The 27,869-nt window shown below is 39.2% G+C and overlaps 1 protein-coding gene across 1 annotated transcript; it reads left to right on the forward strand.

Annotated features, from left to right (window-relative positions):
• Positions 1 to 830: 830 nt before the first annotated feature.
• On the forward strand, positions 831 to 27,869 carry slc7a5 (solute carrier family 7 member 5). The gene is made up of 10 exons (XM_053631560.1): positions 831 to 1,498; positions 4,944 to 5,069; positions 16,410 to 16,515; positions 17,299 to 17,343; positions 17,438 to 17,561; positions 18,043 to 18,146; positions 18,822 to 18,918; positions 19,224 to 19,373; positions 20,480 to 20,657; positions 21,554 to 27,869. Exons 1-10 carry the CDS (start codon positions 961 to 963, stop codon positions 21,607 to 21,609), a joined length of 1,524 nt encoding a protein of 507 aa, XP_053487535.1. The 5' UTR covers positions 831 to 960; the 3' UTR covers positions 21,610 to 27,869.

Consider the following 27,869-nt stretch of genomic DNA (forward strand, 5'->3'; position numbering starts at 1 on the left):
GTTTTTCCATGAAAAAGCACTTGATGTTTCTGAGATTTATTTTTAACCTCGACCCATAATCCACCTCCCTATGAACTGTGTACTTCTGTATAACTGCACACTGATTTACCATGGGTGTTCTCCATTCAGAGGTTATTAACATGTTAATGCCCAACTCTCTACAAAAAGTGGTTGCACTCCATCCACAAGCTGAGATACACTGTGCACCACCATCATTTTAAAAGCGAACAGTGTTCCAAAATGACTAATATATATGTATCATGATAGAAATGAAAGGTTTTTGGGAACTGTGCTTGTAAAACATCACTCTGAACTTTTGAGCTTCAACATAATATTTATCCTTTAAGGGAAATGGATATGGCCAACATTGGGTAATGGAAGTGTACAGTAAGTATAATGCTAGAGGAACAGTCTGTGGGTTTGTAAACTAAGCAAAGTTTACAGTAACTAAGCAAAGTTAACTAGTGAGCCAAAACTAAACTAGATATTGAAAACTAACTAATGAGGCGAAGCTAAGGTACTGCGTGAAAGTTAATATAGCAAGCAAAATCTAACCTAGCAAACTAACCTACTGAGAGTAAACTAACTAATGAGTAAAAGCTAACCTAAAGCAAATTTCCAGTAAGTTAATGTTTCCTGTTTTTCTACACACGCCTGTTCATCTTGTTTTTTTAATTCTTGATTTCACCATACTACTGAATAAACGCAATACCCGGTATTGCCGCTAGAGGGATACAGAGGGAGAATTGCAATACCAGGTATTGACGCTAGAGGGAAACGAGGAGAATTGCGGTACTCTCCACTTGCAGCCTTGCTGCTGTGTAAGGGGGCGGGAGGAATATGACGCGCGAGGAAGCGATGCTCTACTTTAAGGGCTTTTCCTCGTGGAAGCGCACCTTTACATCGCCACGCTTCTGTGAGTCACTCACTTAATGTAACTCAAACTCGAAAGGACAGAAAATGTCGAGTGTGAAGAAGAGAAATTCGGGGCTCCGCGACGAAGACGAGAACCAGCAGGCGGCGGAGAAGATGCTCGGGGACGCGTCAGGCTCCGGTGGTCCCGCGGCGGCAGCGGACGGAGAGGAGACGGTGGTGCTGCAGCGCACCATCACGCTGGTGAACGGTGTGGCCATCATCGTGGGCACCATCATCGGCTCGGGGATCTTCGTGACGCCGACCGGCGTGGTGAAGGAGGCGGGCTCGGTGGGTCTGTCGCTGGTGGTGTGGGCGGTGTGCGGCGTGTTCTCCACGGTGGGCGCGCTGTGCTACGCCGAGCTCGGGACCACCATCACCAAGTCCGGCGGCGACTACGCCTACATCCTGGAGGTGTACGGCTCGCTGCTCGCTTTCCTCAAGCTCTGGATCGAACTGCTCATCATCAGGCCGTCGTCTCAGTACATTGTAGCCTACGTCTTCGCCACATACCTGCTCAAGCCTTTGTTCCCGGTGTGTCCGGTTCCTGAGACCGGCGCCAAGCTAGTCGCATGCCTGTGCATCCGTGAGTACACTGACCTGACACATCTTAGACAGAGTTTCAGGAGCACACCATTTATTTATTTATTTATTTATTTATTCATTCATTAATTAATTCCCCATGTGTTCACTTTACACACACACGCATACGTGTAAAACTTGTGTGCACGAGCATCCACATCGCGCGCGCTTGTTCCATTTTCAAACGCGTGTATACAGTGTAAATGACGCAATAACGCGTTAAAGTGTCTCACGTGCGTTATGACTGCGTGGATGGGGGGGGGGCGTTACGGCGTTGTGTTGAAAACTCCTTGTGTTGTTTCATCATCCTATCCACGCGTGGAAGGGGGGGGGATTCAAACCCCATACATTTGTATATATATACATACACACGCGCGCGCACACACACACACACACAGTCAAATCTTTTTCTATGTAAACATTTACAGTTTCTAAATCCACTTCCAGTCTTTTCCATTTGTTACAGGATCCGATCCAATTTCTTTTTTTCACTCCGATATCCAATCCACATTTTTGTTGTTGCTGCTGTTGCTATTTCAGACCAGTAAATGTCCTGAGTATCGGATCAGTGCCATCTCTAATATATAATATACACATATCTAAATTTCACATAATCTATTGTAGTTATTTACATATTCAAAATGTTCATTTATATCTATACAGTAATGATGATTAGGATCGCAGTTATTTAGCTAATTGTAAGAGAAAGTAGTGATTGCAGATCTTCAGTTTAAACGAACAGGAAACAAACTGATATTCCTTTGTGTGTAAATCTCCGAATCACAATTAGACCTCTGGTGAAGTTAAATGAATTAAACGTATATTTTAATGCTAATTATACATGCGGTTACGGTGACAGATGAATGGGGAACTTTACGAAAATTACGATTACTGCAATCTTTATTTAATGAGTCATTAACCACGATAAATTGTCTACTGAATTACAAGAACAACCATTAACACGTCACGAGCATTCTGTGTTCAAGTAATTATTCATTATAGATTAACATAAATAAATTAAGGTGTATGTGTGTGTATGTGTGTGTGTGTGTGTGTGTGTGTGTGTGTGTGTGTGTGAGTGAGGGAACCATTTACTTCAGACCTGTGAATTGGTTTAGCCGGTACGGATTAGACGAAGATTAAACATACACACACACACACACACACACACACTGCCACTTCATTGTTCTCTTCCAGTCTCTGAGTGTGTTAGCTGTGGTACTAATCCTCCCAAAAAGAAATCATGTGATAAAGATAGTGAGATGAAGAAATAAAAATAAATAAATATGGAGAGAGAGAGAGAGAGAGTGATGCTGGGTGGAATAGATGGATAAGGGGATGGATGGATGAATAGACGGAGGGATGGATGGATAGACAGATGGACGGAAGGATAGACGGAGGGATGGATGGATACTTTGGTTGCTGCCACCGTTTTTGCCTTCAGAATAAAAAAAGCAAAACGAATGGATTGGTAGATTGAGAGAGAAACGGATAGCATGGTCGGGGGACCTGCAGATGGACAGAGACAGATGGAGAAGTGGCTGGATGAGCAGGTAGAGATGTGGATGGATAGATAGACAGATAGATGAGTGGATGAATGATTAGACAGGTCGTCCTGCTGTTTTCTGATTCAAAGTAAAGAAACGTTATTAGTTTTTAACTCTACAGAATATACGGGTCCCTTAACCTCCGTTACCCACAATTCTCTGATGCATGTGGGTGTAGCTGCATTATTCCACTGACCTGTTTTACACAACGAAGCGCTGAGAGCCTGAGCGTGAGGAAGCACAGTGTATTGTGGGTCGGCTCGTCAGTGAGGGGCCACTCGCTCATTAGTGCATTCAGTGTAGGGTGATGCCAGGCAGAGAGAAACCACAGTGTGTGTGTGTGTGTGTGTGTGTGCGTGCGTGGGGAGCGGGATGGCATTGGGGTGGTTGGGGGCGGGGGGGCATGTGATGCGTGTGTGAGGGAGGGGCATCTGTTTTTGGGGTATGAGTAGGTGGAGAGTGTGTGTGCGTGTGTATTTGGTGTGTGGGTGTGAGTCTGTGTGTGGTAGTTGGAAGATTTCCAGCTAATGTTCTTTGAAGTGTCAGTGTCTTTCAGTTAAGAGCTTATTAGATCACTTGATCTCTTATAATGCTCAACACATGACACCTCACAGAAAACACACACTCACTCTCTCCCTCTCTCATACACACACACTCCTTCCCAGACACATTCTCTCTCTCTCTCTCTCACACACACACACTCACACACACACTCTATGTCTCCCTCTCTCTCTCACTCACATGCACACACACACACTCTGTCTCCCTCTCTCTCTCACTCACATGCGCACACACACACACAAAGCAGGTTAGTTTTACACTGACACTAAATAGATAGTTATTGGTCTTCCCTGTGGTTGGATTGATGGATGAATGGATGGATGGATGAATAGAGATGTAGATAGATGGATAGATGAACTGGTAGGTGAATGGGCAAAGAGATGGAGTTCTTGTGAACTGAATGGACAATTAAGTGTATGGTGGATAGTAGGGATCAATCAAAGGATGGGTGATGGATGCTTACATGGAAAGGAAGAAAAAGCTGGATGGATGGATGTATTAAGGAATGTATTAAATGGATGTATAAAAGGATAGGTAGATGAAAGGAGAGAAAAGTAGATAAATTGAAAAGTAAATAAGTGAATAAATTAATTAGTATGATGGATGGATGGCTAAATGGATGCTTGGCTGGATGAAGGGATAAATTATTTAGATAATGGAAAGAAAATGATGGGTGGATAGATGAATTGAAAAGAAAAAAGTGGGTGGGATGGCTGGCTGAATGGATAGCGGACTAGGTGGATGAAGGGATGGTTAAATAGATGTGCAAATGAAATGATCGAAAAATAAATGGATAAATAGATTAAGTGAAAAATAAATTAGTGGGTGGATGGATGGATGGATGACTGAATGGTTTGATGGATGGATGACTGAATGGTTTGATGGATGGATGGATGGATGGATATTTATCTCCTGTAATTACATGATGATGTTTTAGTTTCTTACTCATGTTTAAACAATAACACGTCTCCATGGAAACCCTGCAGTCGCATAAAGTTTCTTAGGTGTGGTGAGATGATGCAACAACCATTGTGGTTTTTGCTGGCATCTCCATGGAAACGGGTTGCATCATCTGCGGTGTGATGCATTGGTGCTCAGTGGGCCGAGTTTTGACTTCATTCTGCTTTGTTATCAGGTCACATGTTCGCATGATATCAGATATCATGGACATCGGACACCTCACAGCTTGTTTTGCTTCACTGAGATGCTAAAACGTGCATGCGTGTGTGCAGGTGTGAGTGTGTGTTGTGGAATTTTTTTTGTATTCAATACAAATATTTGTCATGTTCAGGGGCAAATCCATAATCTCTCTCTCTCTCTCTCTCTCTCTCTCTCTGTCAGTGTTGTTGACGGCGGTGAATTGCTACAGTGTTCGCGCCGCCACCCGAGTCCAGGACGCCTTCGCTGCTGCTAAGCTTCTTGCTCTGGGAATCATCATCATTATCGGCTTTGTGCAGATTGGCATAGGTTAGACACACACACACACACACACACACAACCACACCCAATCCTCTCCATTTCATCATTCAGGATGTCCTTTAAGGTCATTATTTACCACCCTAACAGCCTAGGGTTAGGATTAGCTCAGTTAGCACATTTCGTACTCCCGGTAAATAAATACTGATATTTAAAATGTCCCAGAGGTAAAAGAACAGTTATTCAGACTATCTGCACTCTGGAATAAAAGATGGAAATTCAGAAAAGGTTTTAAAAGTAATCGAACATAATAACCCAAGATGAAAGTCTGTAAATTTTGACAATAAACCTGATTTGCAATGGGGGTTGAATAATTTTGATTTGCAACTGTATAGCATAATGCAATATAACATATTACGTATTATAATATAATACAAGTCACTACTGTGCTGTTTAGACCTTCCCTTATTTTGTGCATGCATGCAGCCTCCCTGAAAAACATTGCATTTATTTTTTTTACCCATTGTTTCCAAAAACAGTTGAATATTAGGAATACTACTATTTATTTACTATGATTAATTTTCATGGGTTTATAGTGATTTCATCAATAACTATATTTTTTATTAAAATAAATAATTAAAACTATATGAGGAACCAGACAAGAAGCTTGTGCTCTCCCTCACTGACCCACACAGACATTGGGAGAACAGATGAGGATCGAACCGGGAACCGTTGAGCTGTGAGGTGGCATTGCTGTTACTTTTGTAAGAGTATAAAATGCACTATGTTAAAAACAGTCACATGATCTTTTCAGTTCTGTCAATGCAATGTGCAGGAATTATGCGAAATAGAGCTTACTGAATATTCCTGCAGTAAGTATAACGCACAGCTCTTCCCAAATTTAGTTTAAACATCTTCAAACCTAAATTAGCTGAACGTGAGACTGGAGAATATCTGACTCTCAGTGCGCTGCCCCTGACCACACCCCTAAAACCTACAGGGTTCCTAAAGTGATGTGCATGGGTTATAGGGGTGAATTATTTTGTCTGTAATTTATATTTATTGCAAATACAGTGGTTTTATCCATCCTAGAACAGCAGAACCTCAAGCATCGATTCATGCAAACCTAAGTTGGTGTAGTTTGTACAGTCATAACCAGTGTTTCCCACAGGCTGAGAATTTACTTGTGGTGGTTGTTGGCGCAGCGTGTCACGGTGCGGGCTCAGAAATAACCAATCAAACAAATGTTTATGAATAAACTGTTTGTTGCAAACGAATAACTACTCAAAATAAATAACTATCTATATGTCAACATAAATAACTATTAATAAATAAATAACTACATATTAAAATATATTTTCCATTATTTGCACAGTTTGCAATGCATTTTATTTTCCTTGGCTTGGAAAAAAAACTTGTCCAATGCCTGTCTGTAGGGGTATTCTTCAGGGCCAGGTCCATTAATGGAGATTCTGAGGCATGCAGCTAGGTGTTCGGGCATAAACCGATTACATTACTTGCCCACCATTGTTTTGCTTATTTTCTAAAAATAGAAATGAAACCAATTTAGTTCATTTTTGCCTGTCTATGCCCACATTTATCAAATAGAAACAGCTAATTTGTAAAACACTATGCGTGTTATCAATACTTAGTTGGATGATGGATGCTACAGTTATAAACAAAGTGTCTACTCCATGATTGAGGGAGGACATCTCTCTTCGTTTGATAAAGTTAAAAGTAAAGTCAGGCTTGTTGTCGGATTCCCGACTCATTTAAAAAATTTTTTAAAAAGATGAGAGAGTGAGCTGACAGCACGGAGCGAGAGAGAGAGCAGTGGTGGTCAAGTGAGCTAGACAGCGAATGAAGAGAGCGAGCGGTGGTAGTGAGAAAGCCGGTGAATGGGAGAAATAAAACGTTACTTTCTGATTGTTAACCCTGCGGGACAGGTGCCACAAGGTCCTTAAAGGTCTTGATTTACATGGACGGGCCGCGCAAGTAGAGCCTACACTGCATAATGGAAAATTAGGTTGCAAATACTTTTCTTTTGATAAATGCCCATGGAGCAGTTTTATGTCTCATCTCCTGCTCATTTTATTGAAATTATTTTCCCTTATAGCCAGAAGATAAAAGAAAGTACAAGTATCTGAGAGGCAGGTCATAAATGTAATCAGGAATGGAGGTTTTGCTGCGAACAGAGTACCAGCTGGCAGTCATCACACTTCATGCCATTCAGAGCAGCAGCTCGGGTGTCCTGCCAGGACGCAGAGGGGTTTATCTCTGCTCATCTCCTAAACGAAAAAAAGAGACAGAGTGATTCTTCACGTTAGAACTTAATGTATGCATCATAACTTTTGCATTTACATTCTGATTTAGGAAAATTGACCTGCTGACAGATTTCACTGTGTATCGATCACCTGTAGATATACAGTACACACACACACACACACACACACACACACACACTAGTTTCACTATATTCGTCTGGAGGGTTACAGTTGATCCCAATTACCAGTTAGGTGAAGAAATAATAATTGTGACAGCCCTGCTGGTGATCTGCACAACATCATTATGGTTAAACCAATAACACTGTCTCATTGTTTTCTATATACAATAATCAGCCATAACATTAAGACCACTGACGGGTGAAGTGAATAACTTGATTGATTATTTCGTTACAGTGGCACCTGTCTAGGGGTGAGATATATTAGGCAGCAAGTGAACAGTCAGTTCTCGAAGGTGATGTGTTGGAAGCAGAAAAAATGGGCAAGTGTAAGTATCTGAGCGACTTTGTCAAGGGTCAAATTGAGCTGACTAGACAACTGGGTCAGAGCAACTCCAAAATAGCAGGTCATGTGGGGTGTTCCCGGTGTGCAGTGGTTAGTACCTATCAAAAGTGGTCCAAAGAAGGACAACAGTGAACCGGCTACAGGCTCATGGGCACCTAAGGTCATTGATGCTCGTGGGGAGTGAAGGCTAGCCCACCTCGTCCGATCCCACAGAAGAGCTACCAGCAACTGCTGGTTATGATAGAAAGGTGTCAGAACACATAGTGCATCACAGCTTGCTGTGTATGGGGCTGCGTAGCTGCAGACCGGTCAGAGCACCCATGTTGACCCCTGTCCACCACTGAAAGTGCATACAATGAGGACCTGATCATCAGAACTGGACCATGGAGCAATGGAAGAAAGGGGCCTGGTCGGATGAATCACATTTTCTTTTAAATCATGTGGACGGCTGTGTGTATGTGAGTTGCTTACCTGGGGAAGAGATATCACCAGGATGCACTATGGGAAGAAGGCAAGCAGAGTGGTTGCGGCAGTGTGATTCTCTGGTCGATGTTCTGCTGGGAAACTTAGGGTCCTGGCAGTCATGTGGATGTTACTCTGATACGTACCACCTACCTAAACATTGTCTAGGTAGACCAAATACACCCCTTCATGGCAACGGTGTTCTGTCATGGCAATGACCTCTTTCAGCAGGATAATACTCCCTGCCACACTGCAAAAAATTGTTCAGGAACGGTTCAAGGAACATGACAGAGTTCAAGATGTTGACTTGGCCTCCAAATTCCACAGATCCCAATCCGATCGAGCATCTGTGGGATGTGCTGAACGAACAAGTCACAAGTAACAAACAAGTAAAATAAAAGTATGAGTCCTCATATTTGGTTTTTTTTTTTTTGTTTGTTTTTTTAAAAATCTTAGAACTTTCGACCATGTTGGTGTGTTTTTATCATTTCATCTTCTCTACTGCTCAATACACTGCTCTTGATGTTGTTCTTGAGGCGTTTGATTTTACATTTTATGATGTATTATCACTGGGCTTATGTGCTGAGGTGAGCATTTTCTAATCGTTTTTGCATTTTCATGTAGAAAAACTGAGAGGTACATTGAACTTTTTATTCTTTTGAACCAGCTGTGTGTAAAAAAAAACAAACAAACAAACAAAAAAAAAACTCAGGCATCAAACAAAATTCCTTACAAGATTGAAACGGACGTGTTCCTGTCATTACACTGACATTATGGCTCTCTCAGAGGGCTGAAAATAAATATACATGCGTGCACACACAGAGAAAGCCCTATTTGGTGTGTATGAGTATGAGCTGGCAGCCCTGTTGCAGAAGTGAAGGCAGTAAGTAGCGGCTCAATTTTCAAACACACCGTACATACTCTCTCACACACTCTATCTCTCTCTCTCATATGGTCTCCCATTGACACGCACATAAATACCAAGCTGCAGTTTTCCACACAGCCTGCAGTCAGATGGAGAAAAAAAAAATCAATAAAAAACAAGACATGCCTTCACCTGATTTCCTGCGGGGAATCCTCCTACACACACTTGTTGACTTTTATCACGTTAACGCTGACGATTAGGTTAAAAGCAGACAGTGTATGTAATCTGGGTTTTTTTGCCGGTTTGTTTTTGTTTTTTGCTTGTTTATATTCATACGACGTGACCCAGTAGAGATAAGTGAAGGGTGGGTCTGTCTTAGACTACGTAATATAAATTTACTGAGAAATTGCTTTGTGTGTGTGTGTGTGAGAGAGAGAGAGATAACACTTGGGCAGCACCGTATTTGACCACTTCCTAAATAAGCTTGTTTACAAACACAAATTCTTCAGTGAGTGGTGTTTAACAGGCCTTGTTTCCCAGTGAAGGAGGTGTGGCTTCCATGTCTCATTCTAAATGAAGGAGATGTGGCCTATGTGCCTTGTTCCAAATGAAGGAGGTGTGGCCTGAGCCTCAGTCCTAGTGAAGGAAGTGTGGCCTATGTGTCTCATTCCAAATAACGGTGTAGCTTCTGTGTCTCATTCCAGATAAAGGAGGTGTAGCTTCTGTGTCTCATTCCAAATGATGGAGGTGTGGCCTGAGTGTCTCATTCCCAGCGCTGTTGAAAAAGAGAGTTGCAACACGCTTTGATCTCGCTGCAGTGCAGTTATGTGGTTCATGTAGCTCTCAATAGTTCCAAATAAATCCGCGCTGTCAACCTGTTTGAATGTGTTTAAGCGGGACACGCAGCAGCAGGGACTATATTTGCAGCAATTTCCGGTAAATATTAACAAGGGCTGCACAATTAATTGAATATTGATCTCGATTATGATTTTAACTGCCCACGATTACATGAACATGATCGACTGCGACGTTGACGTTTAAAGTTCGTCCTCCACTCATAGAAAACTCTGCTGCATATCAAATCAAGCGCTTCCTAAACCTAAAGCCAGTCACCATAGAGCGGCGCGGGGATGACGTCATTTTGTACGCCAAAACCCGGAAACGAGTTAGCATTTTAGCCCTTCCGGTTCCATCGTCCCGAAGTCAGTGGGTTTTTTTTTTTTTTTTGGTTAAAACCCTGAAATAAGGTCTGTGGTGAACACAAGCTCAAAATATTTTCATGTTTTATTCTATGACATAAAATACACCAGTAATACCCCACTCATGATTTTTTTTCACAAAGCTTTTACGTGTATTGAAAAAGGCAGTTACTAACATGTTGCTAAATGGCACTTCAGATGTTGTCGGGGGCATTAAACATCATGCCGAACAGGAAAAAAAATTTGCAGATAAACTGATAAACGCTTCAGGTGTGCTGTACACGATTCTCCAAAAAATGTGGATGAAGATTCATCCAGAGAGTAAATCTGTATTATGGAAAATGTTTTTGAATCAAGTTTGGAGCAAGTCGAGCAACCGTTGTGTAGTTTGTTTATAGCGTACGGTTAGCTTTTTATTTCTGGCGATTGTATTTAGGCTTCAAACTTCATAAAAGTTGTGTTTATTTGTGAAAATTATCTTGATGGACAAAAAGTGCTAGTATTGTAAACTTTTGTTGATCACAGAGCTTATTTTTTGCGAAAATCCAAAAGCCTATGGGAAAATCCTATTGGGTATTTGTCGAGGGAACCAGTGTGATGCTAACTTCCAGGTTTCGGTACAAAATAGCATCATCCCTGGACCTCTCTATTGGGTGACTTGGCTGCGTCTCCTCCTGTATACTGTTATTGCCTTTTCTGCATAGGCCTGAATTGTTTTCATTTGGTTGCATATTGTTATATTGGATTGCATGTTTTCATTTGGTTGGTGGTGTATTTATTTTTACTTATTCTATATTTTGGGTACAATTTTATTTATATTTTGCTTCTACGAGATGATGCACTTTGAAGACCAGTCTAATCTGATGCAAAGATTTGTACATTAGCAGGAATGTAGCACAACATGGATTTGAAAGCAACGGTCTGTTTATTTAAATGTGAAAGTGCAATAAAAATATGTTGTTCCTAAAATCAATGATTAATCATGATAAATAATCGTGATCTCAATGTCGATCAAAATAATCGTGATAATCATTTTGGCCATAAACGTGCCGTCACAATATTAACACATAATGTTCTTTGATTACTATGTTGACTACATTAACAGTAGCATTTTTTCTGGGGAGTGATGGAGAAACAGCATTATTCACTTTTGGAGGAAAAGGGGATTGCTCCCGTAACATAGAATACATTTTCAGTATGTATGCATTAATATTTTTCTCTTGCTTCTGTGGTTATAATTACTCACATCCTAATGTTCGCTTATGTTAAGACATTCACAAAAGCATGCACAACAAGTGATATCAATGAATGAAAGCAACTGCTCAGTTTAACCCAAGAAAGAAGTTTGGTCAATAGTGCATAATAAACAAGGCAAACAAATGCATTCAGCAAAGCATTTTATTATATAATATATCCAGGGAGAGGGTAGATAAGTGTTCATAGAAACTCATTCCACATCCTAGATGGAGAGAAATATGGCAGAAAGCAGGCCACTTTTATGCAATTCTTGGAAAGTGATGAGGCTGAAATTAATGAGTGAAATTTATAAAAGAAAACGACAGCAGCTACTAAAAAATACACTACCTCTTATTTTATATATATATATATATATATATATATATATATATATAATATAATTTTTTTTTTTTCCCCTGAATGTTCAATGTTGAGGGTGGGGTGGGGTAGGGGAGTGTTTATATAATGGGAGTGTAACAATAAATATAAAGTTTTTAAAATATAAATAAATAAACTTTTATAGATCATGGTCTTACCATGGTTGGCTGTGCAGCATTTGGATAAAATAAATAAATAAGAAAAATAGGAAAGTATTAATGAGCCCCAGTAATTTTAATATCCTTCATAAACACCAGAATGCCAGCGTATAATAACGGACAGTCGGATGTGTGTAAAGGTGCATGCGGTTATGTTGTATTATTTGCCTGTATTAAATATATAAAAGAAAGAAATAATAATATCCCATCTTTTCAGCAGCTTGAGATTTACTGCATCAATGACTATAGGGAAATCTCTTGCTTTAGACTTCTCCATCACCTCCTAAAAGAGAGAGAAAAAGGTGCATATATCTTAAGATAATATAAAATTAAATGTCATCCAAATACTTAAGCGATGTTGGTCCAAAAAGCACACTGTAGTGTTCTCTTGAGGCTGCACTCAACCAAATCTTTATGTACACACAAATGTTTCATCAGTTTAATCAAAGTTGAGCTGCAATTCCAACTGCCAGTTTATTATTTACACTGAGCTAAAACTAATACAGTCTAACTTTAACAACAAATCTAATCACAGAATATATATTTTTGTATGTTAACAAACGTCAATAACTGTAGTTAATTTGAGGTAAATGTAGGCCAACTCACATCTGGTTACGGTAGCTAGTGAAGTGTTGCTCAGGCTTGCTAGCTGCAATTAGAATCTAACTAGCTATTATCTAACGATAAACATTAACTAAAGCTGGCTACATAAAATGCCACTACTGACTAGATTCACAAGAGGTCAGCTAATGTGTGAAAATGTCAGAAAATGCAATAATTTCATCATCTTATCAGCCATTGTGTTTATGAATCTTTGAAATGAATGGATTTCTGTGCTTGAATTACTCAGTGTATGAAACTAACGGTTGCCCTATGACACACGTCACTTCCGCATCCTCCGATTCCTACAGAAGTCTATGGGAGTTTCGCACCTCTCTTTTTCAATGGCGCTGCTCATTCCAAATGAAAGAGGTGTAGCCTGAGTGTCTCTGTCCAAATGAAGGAGGTGTGGCCTGAGTATCTCTGTCCAAATGAAGGAGGTTTGGCCTGAGAGTCTCTGTCCAAATGAAGGCGGTGTGGCCTGAGTGTCTCTGTCCAAATGAAGGAGGTGTGGCCTGAGTGTCTCTGTCCAAATGAAGGAGGTGTGGCCTGAGAGTCTCTGTCCAAACGAAGGCGGTGTGGCCTGAGAGTCTCTGTCCAAACGAAGGCGGTGTGGCCTGAGTATCTCTGTCCAAAGGAATGAGGTGTCCTCTCTGGCTTATTCCTAATAAAGTAGGTGTGGCCTATGTATCTATTTGTTTCAGTGAAGAAGGCGTGGCCTGTGTGCCTGTCAATTCTGATGAAGGCGTGGCCATTGTCTCTGTCAGTCCCAGAGAGGCTTTCATTACTTGTTAGCCTCGCAGCTAAAGTACTAAGTAAGGAACAAACCTTTTTCACATATATTAACTTGACATGCCTTGCTCGATTGAACTGTTCTTTTAAAATACACTATTAGGATTTAAAACCTGTGTGTGTGTGTGTGTGCGCATGTGTGTGCACATGTTCTCTCTAGGACGCTGATCGTTTACTGAAGCACAGTGTACCTGAAACATGACACCGCATTGTTTTATTTACCACAGAACTATGTCAACCTGTAGCAACCTTTAAACCGTTCACCTACGGGTGTGTGTGTGTGTTTAGCTATAGCTACAGCTATGTGTATGGCTACAGTTAGGGATGTGTTCAGCTACAGGTGTGTGTGTGCTCTCTCCTACACAGCTCTGTGCTTACTTTGGGCCATGTTTTTTAAAACCCAGGGCTCTTGAAGATAAATTTGGAGCGTTAATCCCATAATCAGGTTCTCCTGAAGCAGAATGAATTGAGGATCATGTAGAATTTACAACACTAAACAGGAATACTGTACGTTTTATTCAGCCTGTTATTACACCAAACCCCTTGTTGTTTCAGGACTAGCGCTGATCCTATGGAATTACAGAGATTCCTGTCTGTGACTTTAAAGCTTCTGAAACCATGCCGCATCAGAAAATCCCTAAAAAGTTGTCTTGCATGTATGTTGTCTTCAGTGCTGTTTGAATTTATGTGTTAAGCTGTATGTACTCGTGTTCTTTAGTGTGTGAGGCATGTTTGTACACAGTAGAAGTGCTGTGTAAGAGTGTGTGTGTGTGATGGAGATAAGGCTCCTCTCAGCACGGCTGCCCCCGCCTGACCCCCTAATACTGACTTTATCCTTCGGCTTTACACACAAGCACAGTGCTTTCTCTCAGGGCTAACCACACACACTCGTTCACACACCCCTCTCACATCATGTGCCCCGGTGGCCCCAGGGGCCCTGACGCTCACACTCGGGTGTCACATGAGTTCCTGGCAATCTCCAGCTCTCCTTTCTCTCTCTCTCACACACACACACACATACACACACACACTTTCTCTTCACCCACTCTCATTCTTCTATTCATTTCCCACTGTGATGGAGTGAGAGCTGACACTGATGTGGTGATGGATAATAAAATATGATCACAATAAATAATATCACAATACTTATTTATCTTAAAAAGATACGTAGAATGTTAGTTCTGGTAAACGTTTATGTACAAATGAGACAGAAGACATCATATGAGCCAAGTGTCGTGAATTAGCAAAGAAAATCGGCCATTTTGAAATAACGCTTGCATTTTGCTAGTGCTAATGTACTTTTGATGTTTCACATTTTGTGTGTCAACCATTTAAAAACAACTCTGACTCAAATCAGGGGTAGAAAATGTCCAGTTTTTGGCAGTTTTACGTCATCTGTGTATTAATAATGCCCTACATACAACTTCACACTCACAGTTACAATCATAATTTTGCTGCTTTTTAGGCGCTATCATCTCAGCAGGTACGTATTACATAAAGTTATGAATGAATCTTTCATATCGGCTGATTCTGTAGAGCTTAATATTCCCTTTCTGTTTCTGTATAAAATCAGAGTGAAACAGTCACTGACGCCTCACTGAGCTTTGCATCTTATCTACAATAAGAAAATCAATTCATCACCCTGTCTGAGCCGAACTTTTACCATCTCCACTGTTACACACGGGATTCCTCAATGCTCAGTAGTTGGTACAAAAGCCCTAAGAGGCCATGCGTTATTATTCTTTTCTTTCTTGTTTTCTCGTGATCTCCACATAACAAAAGTTGCTTTCTCACGATCTTGACATAACAAAAAGCTGTTTTCCCACGCCGTGATTTTATCATGAGAAAATCTCACTCCTTGTGAATGGGACTGGTGTCACATGCACGTCGGCGTCTTTTTCAGCTGTAAAAACGAATTTGTTAATTTATGATGCTGTGGGATTGCGCTAAGCTTTTGCTTCCTCCAGAACAATAAGAACATTTTATGTCGAGTACATGGAAAAATAAAGTTGTGTTCACGGGGGGAAAAAAGAAAGAAAAATAAAATCATAATAATGCATGGTCTCTTAAGGTTTCTGTAAGTAGGTCCACTTACTTTTTAGCATTTTATAGTTTGTTTTCTTGGATGTACCTTTTCATTTCACTGGTATGCTGATCACGTTCAAAATCCTCACATTGTGTGAGACACAAGCACTTCCTGGTTCACAGTATTTCCATGTCTTCTGCTGGTAATGAATGTTACACTGCAAGTGTAACACTAATAAAACCATGATCTTGCTTAGTGGCTCTGAAACTATTTGGGGTAGAGGCGTATACAAATAAATACACATGGTACGAATGTATAAAGATGTTTATGAATGAAAAATGGACAAAATAATAAATGCACGAAACACAGTAATCTGGTGGCGCAATTGTTATTGCCTTTGTATCAAATAAAGCTAATTGGGATTCCTAAATTCTTCATTCTCAAAAATTCAATCAATAATCTCGCTCTCGGATTTTATTTTTTTCACGGCAGACTGAAAAACAGATCAGACAGGGGACATGGGGTCATGTTGGAAACAGCACTGTCGATTCAGAGGGTTTGGTAACTCTCAGGATAAACAATGCAAATCTCTTTATTTTCTTTCTTGCGCTCACTTTTTTTTTTGTGTTATTTTCCCGTCTGTGCTTTATGCCCACCGTAATTCCCTAGTCACACGTCTGTTTAGCGTGATCTTGTGGATATCAGCAGTTTTCCGGGTCAACATTGAGATCTTTTGTCATGAAAATGTGGAATGAAGCCACGCTGTATTTCTGAACCCACGTGCTGTTCCCCCCCAGGAAATCACCGGTGATTATAAATCCCCTGACTATGTCATGGTGTGTGTGTGTGTGTGTGTGTGTGTGTGTGTGTGTGTGTGTGTGTGTTGTAGGTGATACAACGGAACTTGCCCCCGAGAATGCCTTCAAAGGAACCAACAGTGACTTCGGGAACATCGGCTTGGCTCTCTACAGCGGCCTTTTTGCATACGGAGGCTGGTTCGTTCACTGCTACTGCTAGAATTAGATAAATAAAAATAAATCAAATGTCGACAAGTTAAAGGAGAAGTTTGGATAAAATTAAATATCTTCCTGGATGCTTTGAAGTGTGAAGTGTGTATGGACACACTGCCTCAGGTAGGAGGCATGGCCTAATGTTTGCTGGTGGAATTTTGTTAGAATGATAATGTACTTCCAGTTTGATTTGTGCGGAGCACTTAAGGGGACATGGTGATGGAAAAAATACGAGATGGGAGGGAAAAAAATATTTCAGCGATTTTGCGTTCGCACGCAAAACTTTTGCGTTCCCCGGAGAAACGTTGCTTTCACTCACAATTTCTTTCGCGTTCTCTAACAAAGATGTTTGCGTTCTCTCACTTTTCTTTTGTGTTCTTTCGCGAAAAGATGTTTGCGGTGTCTGACATTTTAAAATGTTCTTATTAAAATAATTATTTAGGACGGAAATGGATACCAAGTTATTTTTCAGATTTTTGATCGGATTTGTTTCTCCAAATTAACCAATTTAAATCGTTTGGTGATAGTAAGACATATGTTTAGCAAAGTCGATCTGGATCTTAAGGAGATAGATGCTAAATATTTAATTGCTTTAATATAAACTGCTATTCTATAAAACAGTGTTATTTATGAACATGTGGTGTTTTCTGAGACACAGCGAGTGTGTGATGTTAAACTTAAGGTTACTGAACAGTTTTCACACATCTTTTTTTTCAAATGATGTATTATTACATTCATTAATTTATGCTCGTGGCTTCTCTTCTCCAGGAATTATTTGAATTTTGTCACTGAAGAAATGATCGAGCCGTACAAGTAAGTAAAGAGTCACTGAGAGAATGACTGTTTTGTTGTCTTTTTGACAAAACAGTAAAGAAAGTGTGTGTGTGTGTGTGTGTGTGTGTTTCAGAAATCTGCCACGTGCCATCATCATCTCGCTGCCCATCGTCACCATCGTCTACGTGCTGACCAACCTGGCCTACTTCACCACTCTCAGCCCTGAGCAGATGCTCAGTTCTGAGGCTGTAGCTGTGGTGGGTATACACACGCACACACGCGCACGCACATGCACGCACACACACGCACACATACGCACACATACGTACGCGCACACACACACGCACGCACACACGCACACATACGTAGGCACACACACGCACACATACGTAGGCACACACGCACACATACGTAGGCACACACGCACACATACGTAGGCACACACGCACACATACGTACGCACGCACACACACACATACGTAGGCACACATGCACACATACGTGCGCACACGCACAAATACGTGCACGCACACACATACATACGTGCGCACACATACATGTGCACACGTACACACACGCACTCGCGCGCGCAAAAACACGCACACATACGCGTACACACGCATAAATATGTGCACGCACACAGGCACACATATACATGCACACGTACGTGCACACATACACACACACACACACACACACACAGCCTTTAAGTGTCGTTCTGGTTACTGTGTCGTGTAGGATTTTGGGAACTTTCACTTGGGCCCCATGGCGTGGATCATCCCAGTATTTGTGGGACTTTCCTGCTTCGGCTCAGTCAACGGCTCGCTGTTCACCTCATCCAGGTCAGACACACATACACACCCACACACTCATATAGCACACTTATAACACTTTAATCACGTTAGCCCTGCTAGTTCAGTATTTAAATAGATGCAATTCATTTACTTTCTATAACACTAGCTTGTGCTTTAGTGTGTTTACTATAATGCTAAACTATCAAAACTACCAAAAGTAAATAATTAGCTAATATTACACAAAACATGCTAACACACAAACTAGCCTTAGAGTAAACAAACTAAAATAAAACTGTCATAATAATAAACAAGCTAGCGTTGTAGTAAACAAGCTAAAGCACAAGCTAGCATTATAGTAAACAAGCTGAAGCACAAGCTATCATTGTAGTAAACAAGCTAAAGCACAAGCTAGCAATATAGTAAACAAGCTGAAGCACAAGCTAGCATTATAGTAAACAAGCTGAAGCACAAGCTAGCATTATAGTCAACAAGCTGAAGCACAAGCTAGCATTATAGTAAACAAGCTGAAGCACAAGCTACAGTTTCTGTGTGTCTCCATTAACACTAATCCTGGTACTCTGTTCACTTCAGTCAGAAAAACAGTTAACGTGCCCTGAGGAAAGACTGAACTGTCTCTTTCTGTTTGAATGAAGTGTGTTGTCGCTCCTTTTCTGTTTCTTGTACCAGTTTTTGTTTTTTAGCTTTTTAAAAACTTTTTTTTAGGTTGTTCTTTGTGGGGTCACGTGAAGGTCATCTTCCCAGCTTGCTGTCCATGATTCACCCGAACCTGCTCACCCCACTGCCCTCACTCCTTTTCACCGTAAGCACTTGAGGAACACACACACACATACACATATACAGTATACACACACCATTAAGGTTACCATCACCTAAAGTAACATCATCTTGGAAGGCACAGAGTTGTGGAGGAGGCGTGGCCTCTGTGCCTTTTAGTCTCAGTGAAGGGGGCGTGGCTTCTGTGCCTGTCAGTAAAACTCATGGGAGCATGGTGAAACGTTTTTTCAAAAATGAACCCTTTTAACATTTAAGCACTTAAATAATTAGAAACTGTACTGTAATTTGAATTATTTGTGTGTGTGTGTGTGTGTGTTTGTTCTCCCGCAGTGCTTGATGACGCTCCTCTATGCCTTTTCCAATGACATCTTCTCAGTTATCAACTTCTTCAGCTTCTTCAACTGGCTCTGCATCGCCATGGCGATCGTCGGAATGATGTGGCTGCGCTACAAGAAACCTGAGCTTGAGCGGCCAATCAAGGTGAGTGGTGGGCGGAGCTTGCATAATAAACCGTTCTTAATAGCTGCATATCTTTTTAATATGAGGACGAAAAGTGGTCCTGGTTTCAAGTGGTTTGATGGGTGACTGTAGAGGGAATCTCTCTCTCTCTCTCTCTCTCTCTCTCTCTCTCTCTTTCTCATTTTCTCTCTCACGCTCTCTCTTTTTTTAAATGTCTCTCTCTGTCTCTCCATTGTGTTTATTAAGTCATATATAACTGAGGGGCCTCTGCCTGATTGTTCCCTGATTAAAAACGCAACAGAAAATTTATGACTGCTTTAATTAAATCTGTTGTGTGTTCAGAGAACATTTTTACACCTCACAGGCTCATAAAGCAGTGGTTTCAACATTAGATTAAAACCATAATGAGGTCATTTGTGTTCAGTTAAATGAATTGTTCTACACAGTTTATATGTGGAAAACAGGAGTTTTATTCTGGATATTCACACAAAATCTGTTTCTTTACACCATTAACACCATTTGATGTGGCCATTTTACAAAAAGTTATTATATAGTTGAACAGAGAAAAGTCATCAAGAAATCTAGATTATATGAATATGCAAATTTGAAACGCTCTGTTCCATACTCTACCCTTTTTCGGTGCTGCACGTGCATATTAATCCTGATAGACTGTTATATTTGTGCATTATAATGCAACAACACTTACTTTTAATACGCGCTCCATACCAGCTAAGATTTTCCAAAAATATTTTTACATTTCTTTAAAAATAAAAAAAAAAGCAGAAATAATGCTTAACCATTTGAATAAGTACATGCTGATCAGTCTGTTATTTCGTTTAACTAAACTAAATGTTAACAATGAATATTCGTTTTCTTAAAGAATAATAATAGCGAGTGGTCAGCTCCAATTTTTCAGTTACTTGAACAAAAAATAGTGATTTAAAGCTGAATTTAGTTCTTAAATTTTTTAAATAAAGTTGAGCCAAGCATGCACTCTTCCAAATCCAAAAAAACTAATCTAATCTCCAGACATATTCAAACTCACATATAGCCTAGCTTTTTAAAACAATGAAGAATGTTCTCAGTAAAAACCTAAACACCTATTAAACTTGTTTGCTTTCTCACAGGTGAACATCCTGTTGCCTGTGTCCTTTGTTTTGGCGTGTCTCTTCCTGATCGTGGTGTCCATCTGGAAAACTCCAGTCGAGTGCGGCATCGGATTCGGCATCATCGCCACCGGCGTTCCCGTCTACTTAATTGGCGTCTGGTGGCAGAACAAACCCAAGTGGCTCCAGCAGTTAATCTGTGAGTAAATTTGATGGACTTCTTATTCAAAATGTTCGACTTGTAGACAAAGTTGTATTAGGAAAAAATGAAATGAAATCAGGAATTGAGAATCAGCGATGGAGTTGCTCGCAAAACGTAAACTGTGGTCTCGGCATTCAAGTCTCCACCTCTCTTGTCAACACTTTAAAAAATAAATAAAAATAGCACGGCTTTTTATACATATCCAGTTTATTAACTAGATCATGAAATTTTATTTGGGTTTAAAAAAAAAAAAAAAAACACCCCGCTAGAATTTAGTAGTGATCTCATTGGCTAGCTTTTCTCAACAGGAAATAAACACACCAGAGCTAATACTACATTGACACTAATTAGTTATGATGCAGTAAAGCGACAAATCCAAACGATTGGCTGAAGTGATTCCTCCAACCAATCATATGACGTGATGTTTCTTCAGTTCCCCGCCCACAACTTTAGTTCCTGCTTTCAATTAATTCCCTTTTACTTTTTCACACCCAAATGGGAGGGAAAAAAAACGTATAAATAACCCTAGTTTCATCTTATCCTGTCATGTACGATCTCTCTTTAAACGTGTATAGATAGATTACGAAGAATAATAAAGCTTGTGACGAAGTAGCAGAGATCGTCTGTGACTCTTGTGAGTGTGCATAGCTAGTACAGTTAGCTTGCTTTGCTACGCGATTCCGACAATGACATTCGTATAGAAATGAGGACGTGACATGTAAATCAGATGAAATTGATGTGTAAATATCATACACTGAGCTGTAGGCTATATATTTTGGCTACCACCGTTTCTGATTAGAATGCTGGAGAGGCCACGCCCACAAGATATTACCCTAATTTTGTATTTTAACACCTGTCTGAATATCTGAATTTTTTTCCCCCTTTCTCTCCAGTCTCGACCACGGCGGCCTGTCAGAAGGTGTTGGAAGTCGTGCCTCAGGAGTCATGAGGGGAAAAAAAATGATTCTGCACACAAACTAAGACAAATTTTCATCTTTTCCCTCTGACCTGTACCTGCTGCAGCCAGGCACGCCCTCCACGAGCTTTCCAAGAGGGTAAACCATTATAAATCGATGCCTAAATGGGGGAAAACAAACGACAAGAGACGTCTGAATGAGTGCAGGATTCTTTTTTTAAAGTTCCCTCTAACCTTTATCTGATTTTATATATTAGTTTGTTTGTTTTTTATCTACGCTTGAGCTTTGTTTCTCCTTATTAATTCCTTTTTTTTAAATTTCAGACATTCCTTTCATCATTTTAAGTTTAGCGTGGCATCGTCAGTGTCTACTCGTCATTTCGGCTACTAAAGCTACTGTAAAATATGGCTGTACGAGTGTGTGTGTGTGTGTGTGTGTGTGTGTGTGTGAGTGTGTGTAAGAGCAATGGTGTGAGTGTATAGTGGTGAATTAAGCATTTCTCTGCAATTACAGCATGCGCTGCAAACTCAAACGTTTTTGAACACCCTAATTTTCCTAGGTTTAATCACTATTACAAAACCAAAAGGTACAGAATGGAAGAAGATACGAAGCATGTTATATAATAATTATAATAAACAAATAATTCTGATAAATTCTAATAAATAAAATAGATTATAATTAGTAACTTATATCTCAGTCTCACTCTCAGATCCTATTTTAATAAGAGACTCAAAAGATACACTAATGATTTAATTTGTGACCGAAATCTCAATCTGTTTCCGATAAAATAAAATCACAAACGTTAGCTTGCGTAGGTTTTCTCATCGGAGTGCTTAAAAGCAGCCCATGACACGATGTTTATTCAAAATGTTAACATAAGGTGTTCAAGAATCTTTGACTGTGAGCGTAGACTAGACAATTGCAGCTCATCCGTGTCCGTTTCTTCATAAGTCGCCTCGTTGTTGGTTGAATTTTTTTTATTATTATTATTATAATATTTTACATAGAGTTAGCTTGCTGTGAGTTAATCGAATGCCATTTACAAAAATGCACACAGCACTAACATTAACAATAGGAATGTTTTGGAATCAAACTTTCTCGATGTGTCTGTGTGATGTGATGAGGTGTTTGGAAATCTGTCTGCACTGGAGTTCTGTCCCTTTCAGAAACTTGAACCGAGACCTTTTGTTTGAATGCAGGACGAAGTGGTGAAATTTATTTTCACAAACAAAAAACAATATTGTGCGTTCTCTTGAAATAATCCATACATTTCTACACTGGTCTTTTTTTTTTCTTTAAAAAAAAAAAAAAAATTTCCACATTTGTATCTTTCTCTACAGCGGATATAAAACTACTGCCGTATATGACCATATAGGAAGGTAATTTTTTTTTCATTAGAATTTATTTGATTATTTAGGGTTACTTTTTTTTTTAGTTAGATGACAGGGAGGATTTAGATTGCTCATTACATTCAGCATGCAGTTACAGATTACAGATTTTCATTTACATGCAAAAATAAAAATAGCCTCCCATAGCCTTGCTGTCGTATCATACCTCGCTGGACTTTTAGGATTTACAGCATTTAGCTACAAACTGATTGTATATTTTGTATGCTAAGACCATCTGGATTCATACGCATGACAAATCTCAGAGGTAGGGGCGGCTAGTTGGCGTTGATGATTAATAAATCATTAAACGGCCCTAACTCGGGCATTCTGAACTCTTTCCTTATGACTCCAATGCTTAAACCAGTAGCTTTTTGTAATCAAGTATGCAGTAAAATGTTCTAACTCAAAATCACATATTAATATAATTTCCATATTTTCCAAAAACTGATAAATCACATAGACCGTTCGTTTTAGCTTGAGAATTGGTTTAATTAGTGTTGTTGATGATCAATACTATTCTATAAACACTGAACAGAAGCACTCTGTAAAAATAAAAAGCAAAAATGAAAAATCCACCCTAAGTGACTTACATATTAATCCGTATGAAACTCTTTTTTCATCTATTGCAACTTTGGTTAATGTTGTTTCCTAAATTACCCACAATGCCATTCGACCTCCCGCTGATAGCGTTTTACGGTGGGATTTAGCCTTTGCTTCGTTTCTGCCGAAAGACAGCGATGCAACTGTGCTTTAGTCCTTTAGCTCCATCACCTCCACATCTGCTCAAACAGATCAGCGTCCGAAGCTTCAACGTTCGCACTAATACCTCCGTCGATGCCATCGCGCTCGTCATCTCGTAGATCCGAGTCTCTGCCGTAACATCGTATAGCTGTGTTGCATTCTGGGACTTCAGCTTTTGTTCCAAGGTCTCCACGACTTCTACACTGGATTTCTCATTAATATGAGACATTGAGCATCACCAAGAACTAGTCAGAAAAGTAGTTTTGTTTAAAGGAGCTAATAGCAGAACCTTGAGCTTGTGATGAAATTTGTTTCTACACTCGCAATAACAATATAGACACTGTAACAAAAATAACTAAACAAATTAGCACTGGTATCGCTAAACACATGACAAATATTTCAACATAAACATGTTGAATGTGTTTCAGGGTGGAGTTTTTCCTTTATGTTTTCTAGACAATAGCACATATGTAACATTTACACTGAGCGCAGCACTGAACCCTGAGGCACTCCTTAATGCGCTAGACACAGATGACGCTCTTTACTTTACTTACACTGCAGTCCAAGTTTGCTGGTGTACTTGAGTATTATTGTAGTGAAATTGTGTTTTAAAGTCATTGAAAATGAGTGACTTTTTTTCCGTCAGTTATGTTACAGCTTAAAAAAACAGAATACTTTATTTTACATGCTACACTGGGCTTATTACTAAACCCTGCGACACGCCGTAATACAGAAAATAGTCTGTTATTCACTCGGCAGTCTTTAAACTTGCTTGAATTGGATTGAGGTTTACAAAATATATTTAAGTTAACTGATGCTTTCCAGTGCTTCTGTTATAAAATCTGATGAAAAAAAAAAAGAAAAGAAAGAAGTTGTTTTGTGTGTGTGTGTGTGTGTGTGTGTGTGTGTGTGTGTGTGTGTGTGTGTGTGTGAAAAAGCTTCATGGGTAAAATTGTACATATATATTTACCTGAGAACATAACTGATCTCATAGGTTCGATGCAATTTTTGGAAAGCCCTGTTAAATGTGAGATTTTATCGTCTAAAATGTCAGAGAATTTTTGGACAGTAATCTCACTGGGTAGCACTGAGAGGTTTTGAGATCTTAGTGTGCAGTTAAAATGGCAAGTTTTTCTTATAGGTCTTCTTATGGTTTTTTTTTTTGTTTTTTTGTCTTTTTTTTTATTGATGAAGTTGTAGTAGTATCTAGCCGGACAGTGTCAAGCCCTGGGTTGGTAGTAATTTTATTTTTAATTTTTTTTAAAGATTAACTAGAAGAAATTAGATTTTACTTTTATTTTAACAGTCTATTTACAATACATTACCATAAATAATATATATATATATAATTTTTTTTTTTACTTAGAAATTTTCACCTAAAGTTAATGTTAGCTACCTCACCAACACATCGTCCACGTCTCTTAGCTACATTAGACAAAATGCCGGCGTTTAGTTGTGTTGTATAATGTACATCATTAAGAGATTATAACGTATCATTACTGACAGAAGTGTAAATAATCTCAAACATTTTTTTATGTTATAAACTTAATTAATTAATTAATTAATGTTAGAAACATGGATTATCACTGAATAGTTTTCACACTTTCTTCATTCTTTGTTGTTTAATACTGCTGCGTTCGCTTACACTTCCAGCTTTGCAGAGGATTCGTTTTTGATTATTGCGTTATCGGGAATTACTGCTGTTACTTTGGACAATTTGGAGAATCTGTAGGGATATTGTTATCATTTTTAATAGGATGGAGTAGAAGTGAAGTTCTAAAATATAATAGAAATGTAAAGTAAGATGATTTTGTATTTTGTGGGGTTGGGTGGGGGTTGTATTTGTGGTGTTGTTTTTTTTTTTTTTTTTTTTTTTTTTTTTTTTTTTTGTTTTTTTGTTTTTTAAATCTAAATTCAGTGTAGTGAGATGACTACTTTCTACTTGCTTTGTTTTTTAAAGGACTCAACACTCTTCTGAGGCCAGTATGACTTGGCATTTACATGCGTGTTACAGTTGTGTGTTCTGTTTATATTAGAAAACGTTTAGCTTAAAATTAAACTAACATTGAAGCCAATCAGACTAATGTATTTTGCATTTATTCTTAATGTATTTATTTATTTGTAGGGACTTTGCCCTCTAATATTTTTTGTATCTGCTTAGTGCACTAATATATTTTGCTTTTTTGTCATTTTGTTTTGTTCGGAAATGTTTGAGAAACCTATTTTAGTTTGTCTTTACTTTTTTTTTTAAACATTCTTATTTAGGAGTTTTGGATTTACTTTAGGTCATAGAGCTGCTGCTAAACTATCTGCTGTACTTCATTTGAAGTGATTCTTGATTTCTGATAGATGTTTGTCTTGCTAAAGTGTGAATAAACTCTTCCCTGAGTCTGCCCTCAGGTCAGTAACATCTCACTGTGTCATAAATCCCAATAAATACTGGCTCTGGATGGTTCTGTTTCCATATTGCCAAGATGTAATTACATAATATTGGTGTACCATGGAACTAGGTAGCCATTTTGATCTGTTTTGGTATTTTTCTGAATATTTCCTGCCTCCACACTTGGGGAAAAAAATATATATTATGTACTCAAATAACCATTTACGGGGGGACCAAGTATTTAACAAGTCAGAAACTCGTACGTCCATCTAAAATTAAGACTCTTAGTATGGCATGACCAATCCTGCGATCTTGTGCTGTCTTGCTGACATCCCTGGAAGTACATATTATATAACGTACTTCTACGAGGGTTCACATGCGGCTCCTGCAGAAAGAAAAATGCACTTGATTTTGTGATTTCCTTAACCCCGCCCCTCACCTTCATCATTCTCTATTTACAAATTGTGCCATGAAAGTTGATACGGACTTGCGAGCGAGTAATGTTATGTGACATTTCAGCAAATCATTGTGAATTGGTATCAAAACAATGTAAATTGGTAGTTTAGCGCACTTTTGTTGACTTCCATACAGTCGTATTAATGGAAAGCGAAGTACTATGGAAATTCTTGGAGATTCGAAGGATGGAATCAATTTTGTGCTTTATTCCTTTTTGGGGAAAAAATAACCAAATATTTAAACAGTACAGATTACTTATGAATATTTCAGTCTGATTCGCTTTGGTTAATCTGTTGCTACATAGCCTGGATACCTAGCAAACCGGATCAGGAACAAGCCATGATGACGAAATTATATTTTCGTACTTATGTCCAAGTTTGTTTGTTTATTTGCTTAGTTTATTTTTATAGATATGAAATACAATTAGTGAGCTGGTTGTTTTATGCCATTTGTTCCTGCTTCAGCCTTGGGAACTGAAAACACTCCACGCACTTGAAGCGAATACTTTTGCCTGGTGTATAGTTGTGACTTGTTAATCATCTGGTTTGCTTGTTACCTAGGCTATGTAGCAACGGATGGAAGACTCTGCTGTTTTAAAACCTAATTTAACCCTCGCAAATCAGTTTTGATTACTCCTTTCTGTGAATATTTGCATTTTTTCCCCCCAAAATATTTTATAATTATTATTATTTTATAATAATTATTTATATTTTATTATAATTGTATCAAAGCATTTTGAGCAAATTGTTCTTTCAAAAGCTACTCAAATCTCCAAGAACATCTTACTTCACGTTACATTAAGATGATTGTAAGGAAGTTGACAAGAGTGTGCTACATTATTAAGACACTTGAATACCCAGTTGATTGTGTGGCATTGAAGCAGGAGGTGAAATCACAGTAAGACTCTCGTGTTTCCCTACCTACTGAACAGGAATGTTTCAGTGTGCCAGAACTCATCCTGTTGGAACTGCTGATGAAATATTATCCCCAAGCTCACACACACACACTGAGGTCAGGGCAGACTCTGGGTTTGATCACACTCTGTCAGTTTGCGTCTAACACCAATGTGCCGCTTGTAGTGTGTGATCAGGCGTCGTGATGCAGCTGATCCAGCTGTGTTAAACTCAGTGATGTTCCTGTCTGGAGTCTGTGTTCTTCTTACAGCTGATCACAGATCTGTGTTCTGTAAAATGTTTTGCAATGAAAGACAAATCAGTTGTGTATGAACAGAACCATGATGTCAGTGTGTCCTTTTCTTTGCCGTTCATGCAAAATGTCTTTTGAATTCTTTGTCGTATTTGAGAAATAAAAATTCAAATCATTCGCA

This window comes from Ictalurus furcatus, chromosome 8 (genome assembly GCF_023375685.1).
Source record: "Ictalurus furcatus strain D&B chromosome 8, Billie_1.0, whole genome shotgun sequence".
NCBI classification, from domain to species: Eukaryota; Metazoa; Chordata; class Actinopteri; order Siluriformes; family Ictaluridae; genus Ictalurus; species Ictalurus furcatus.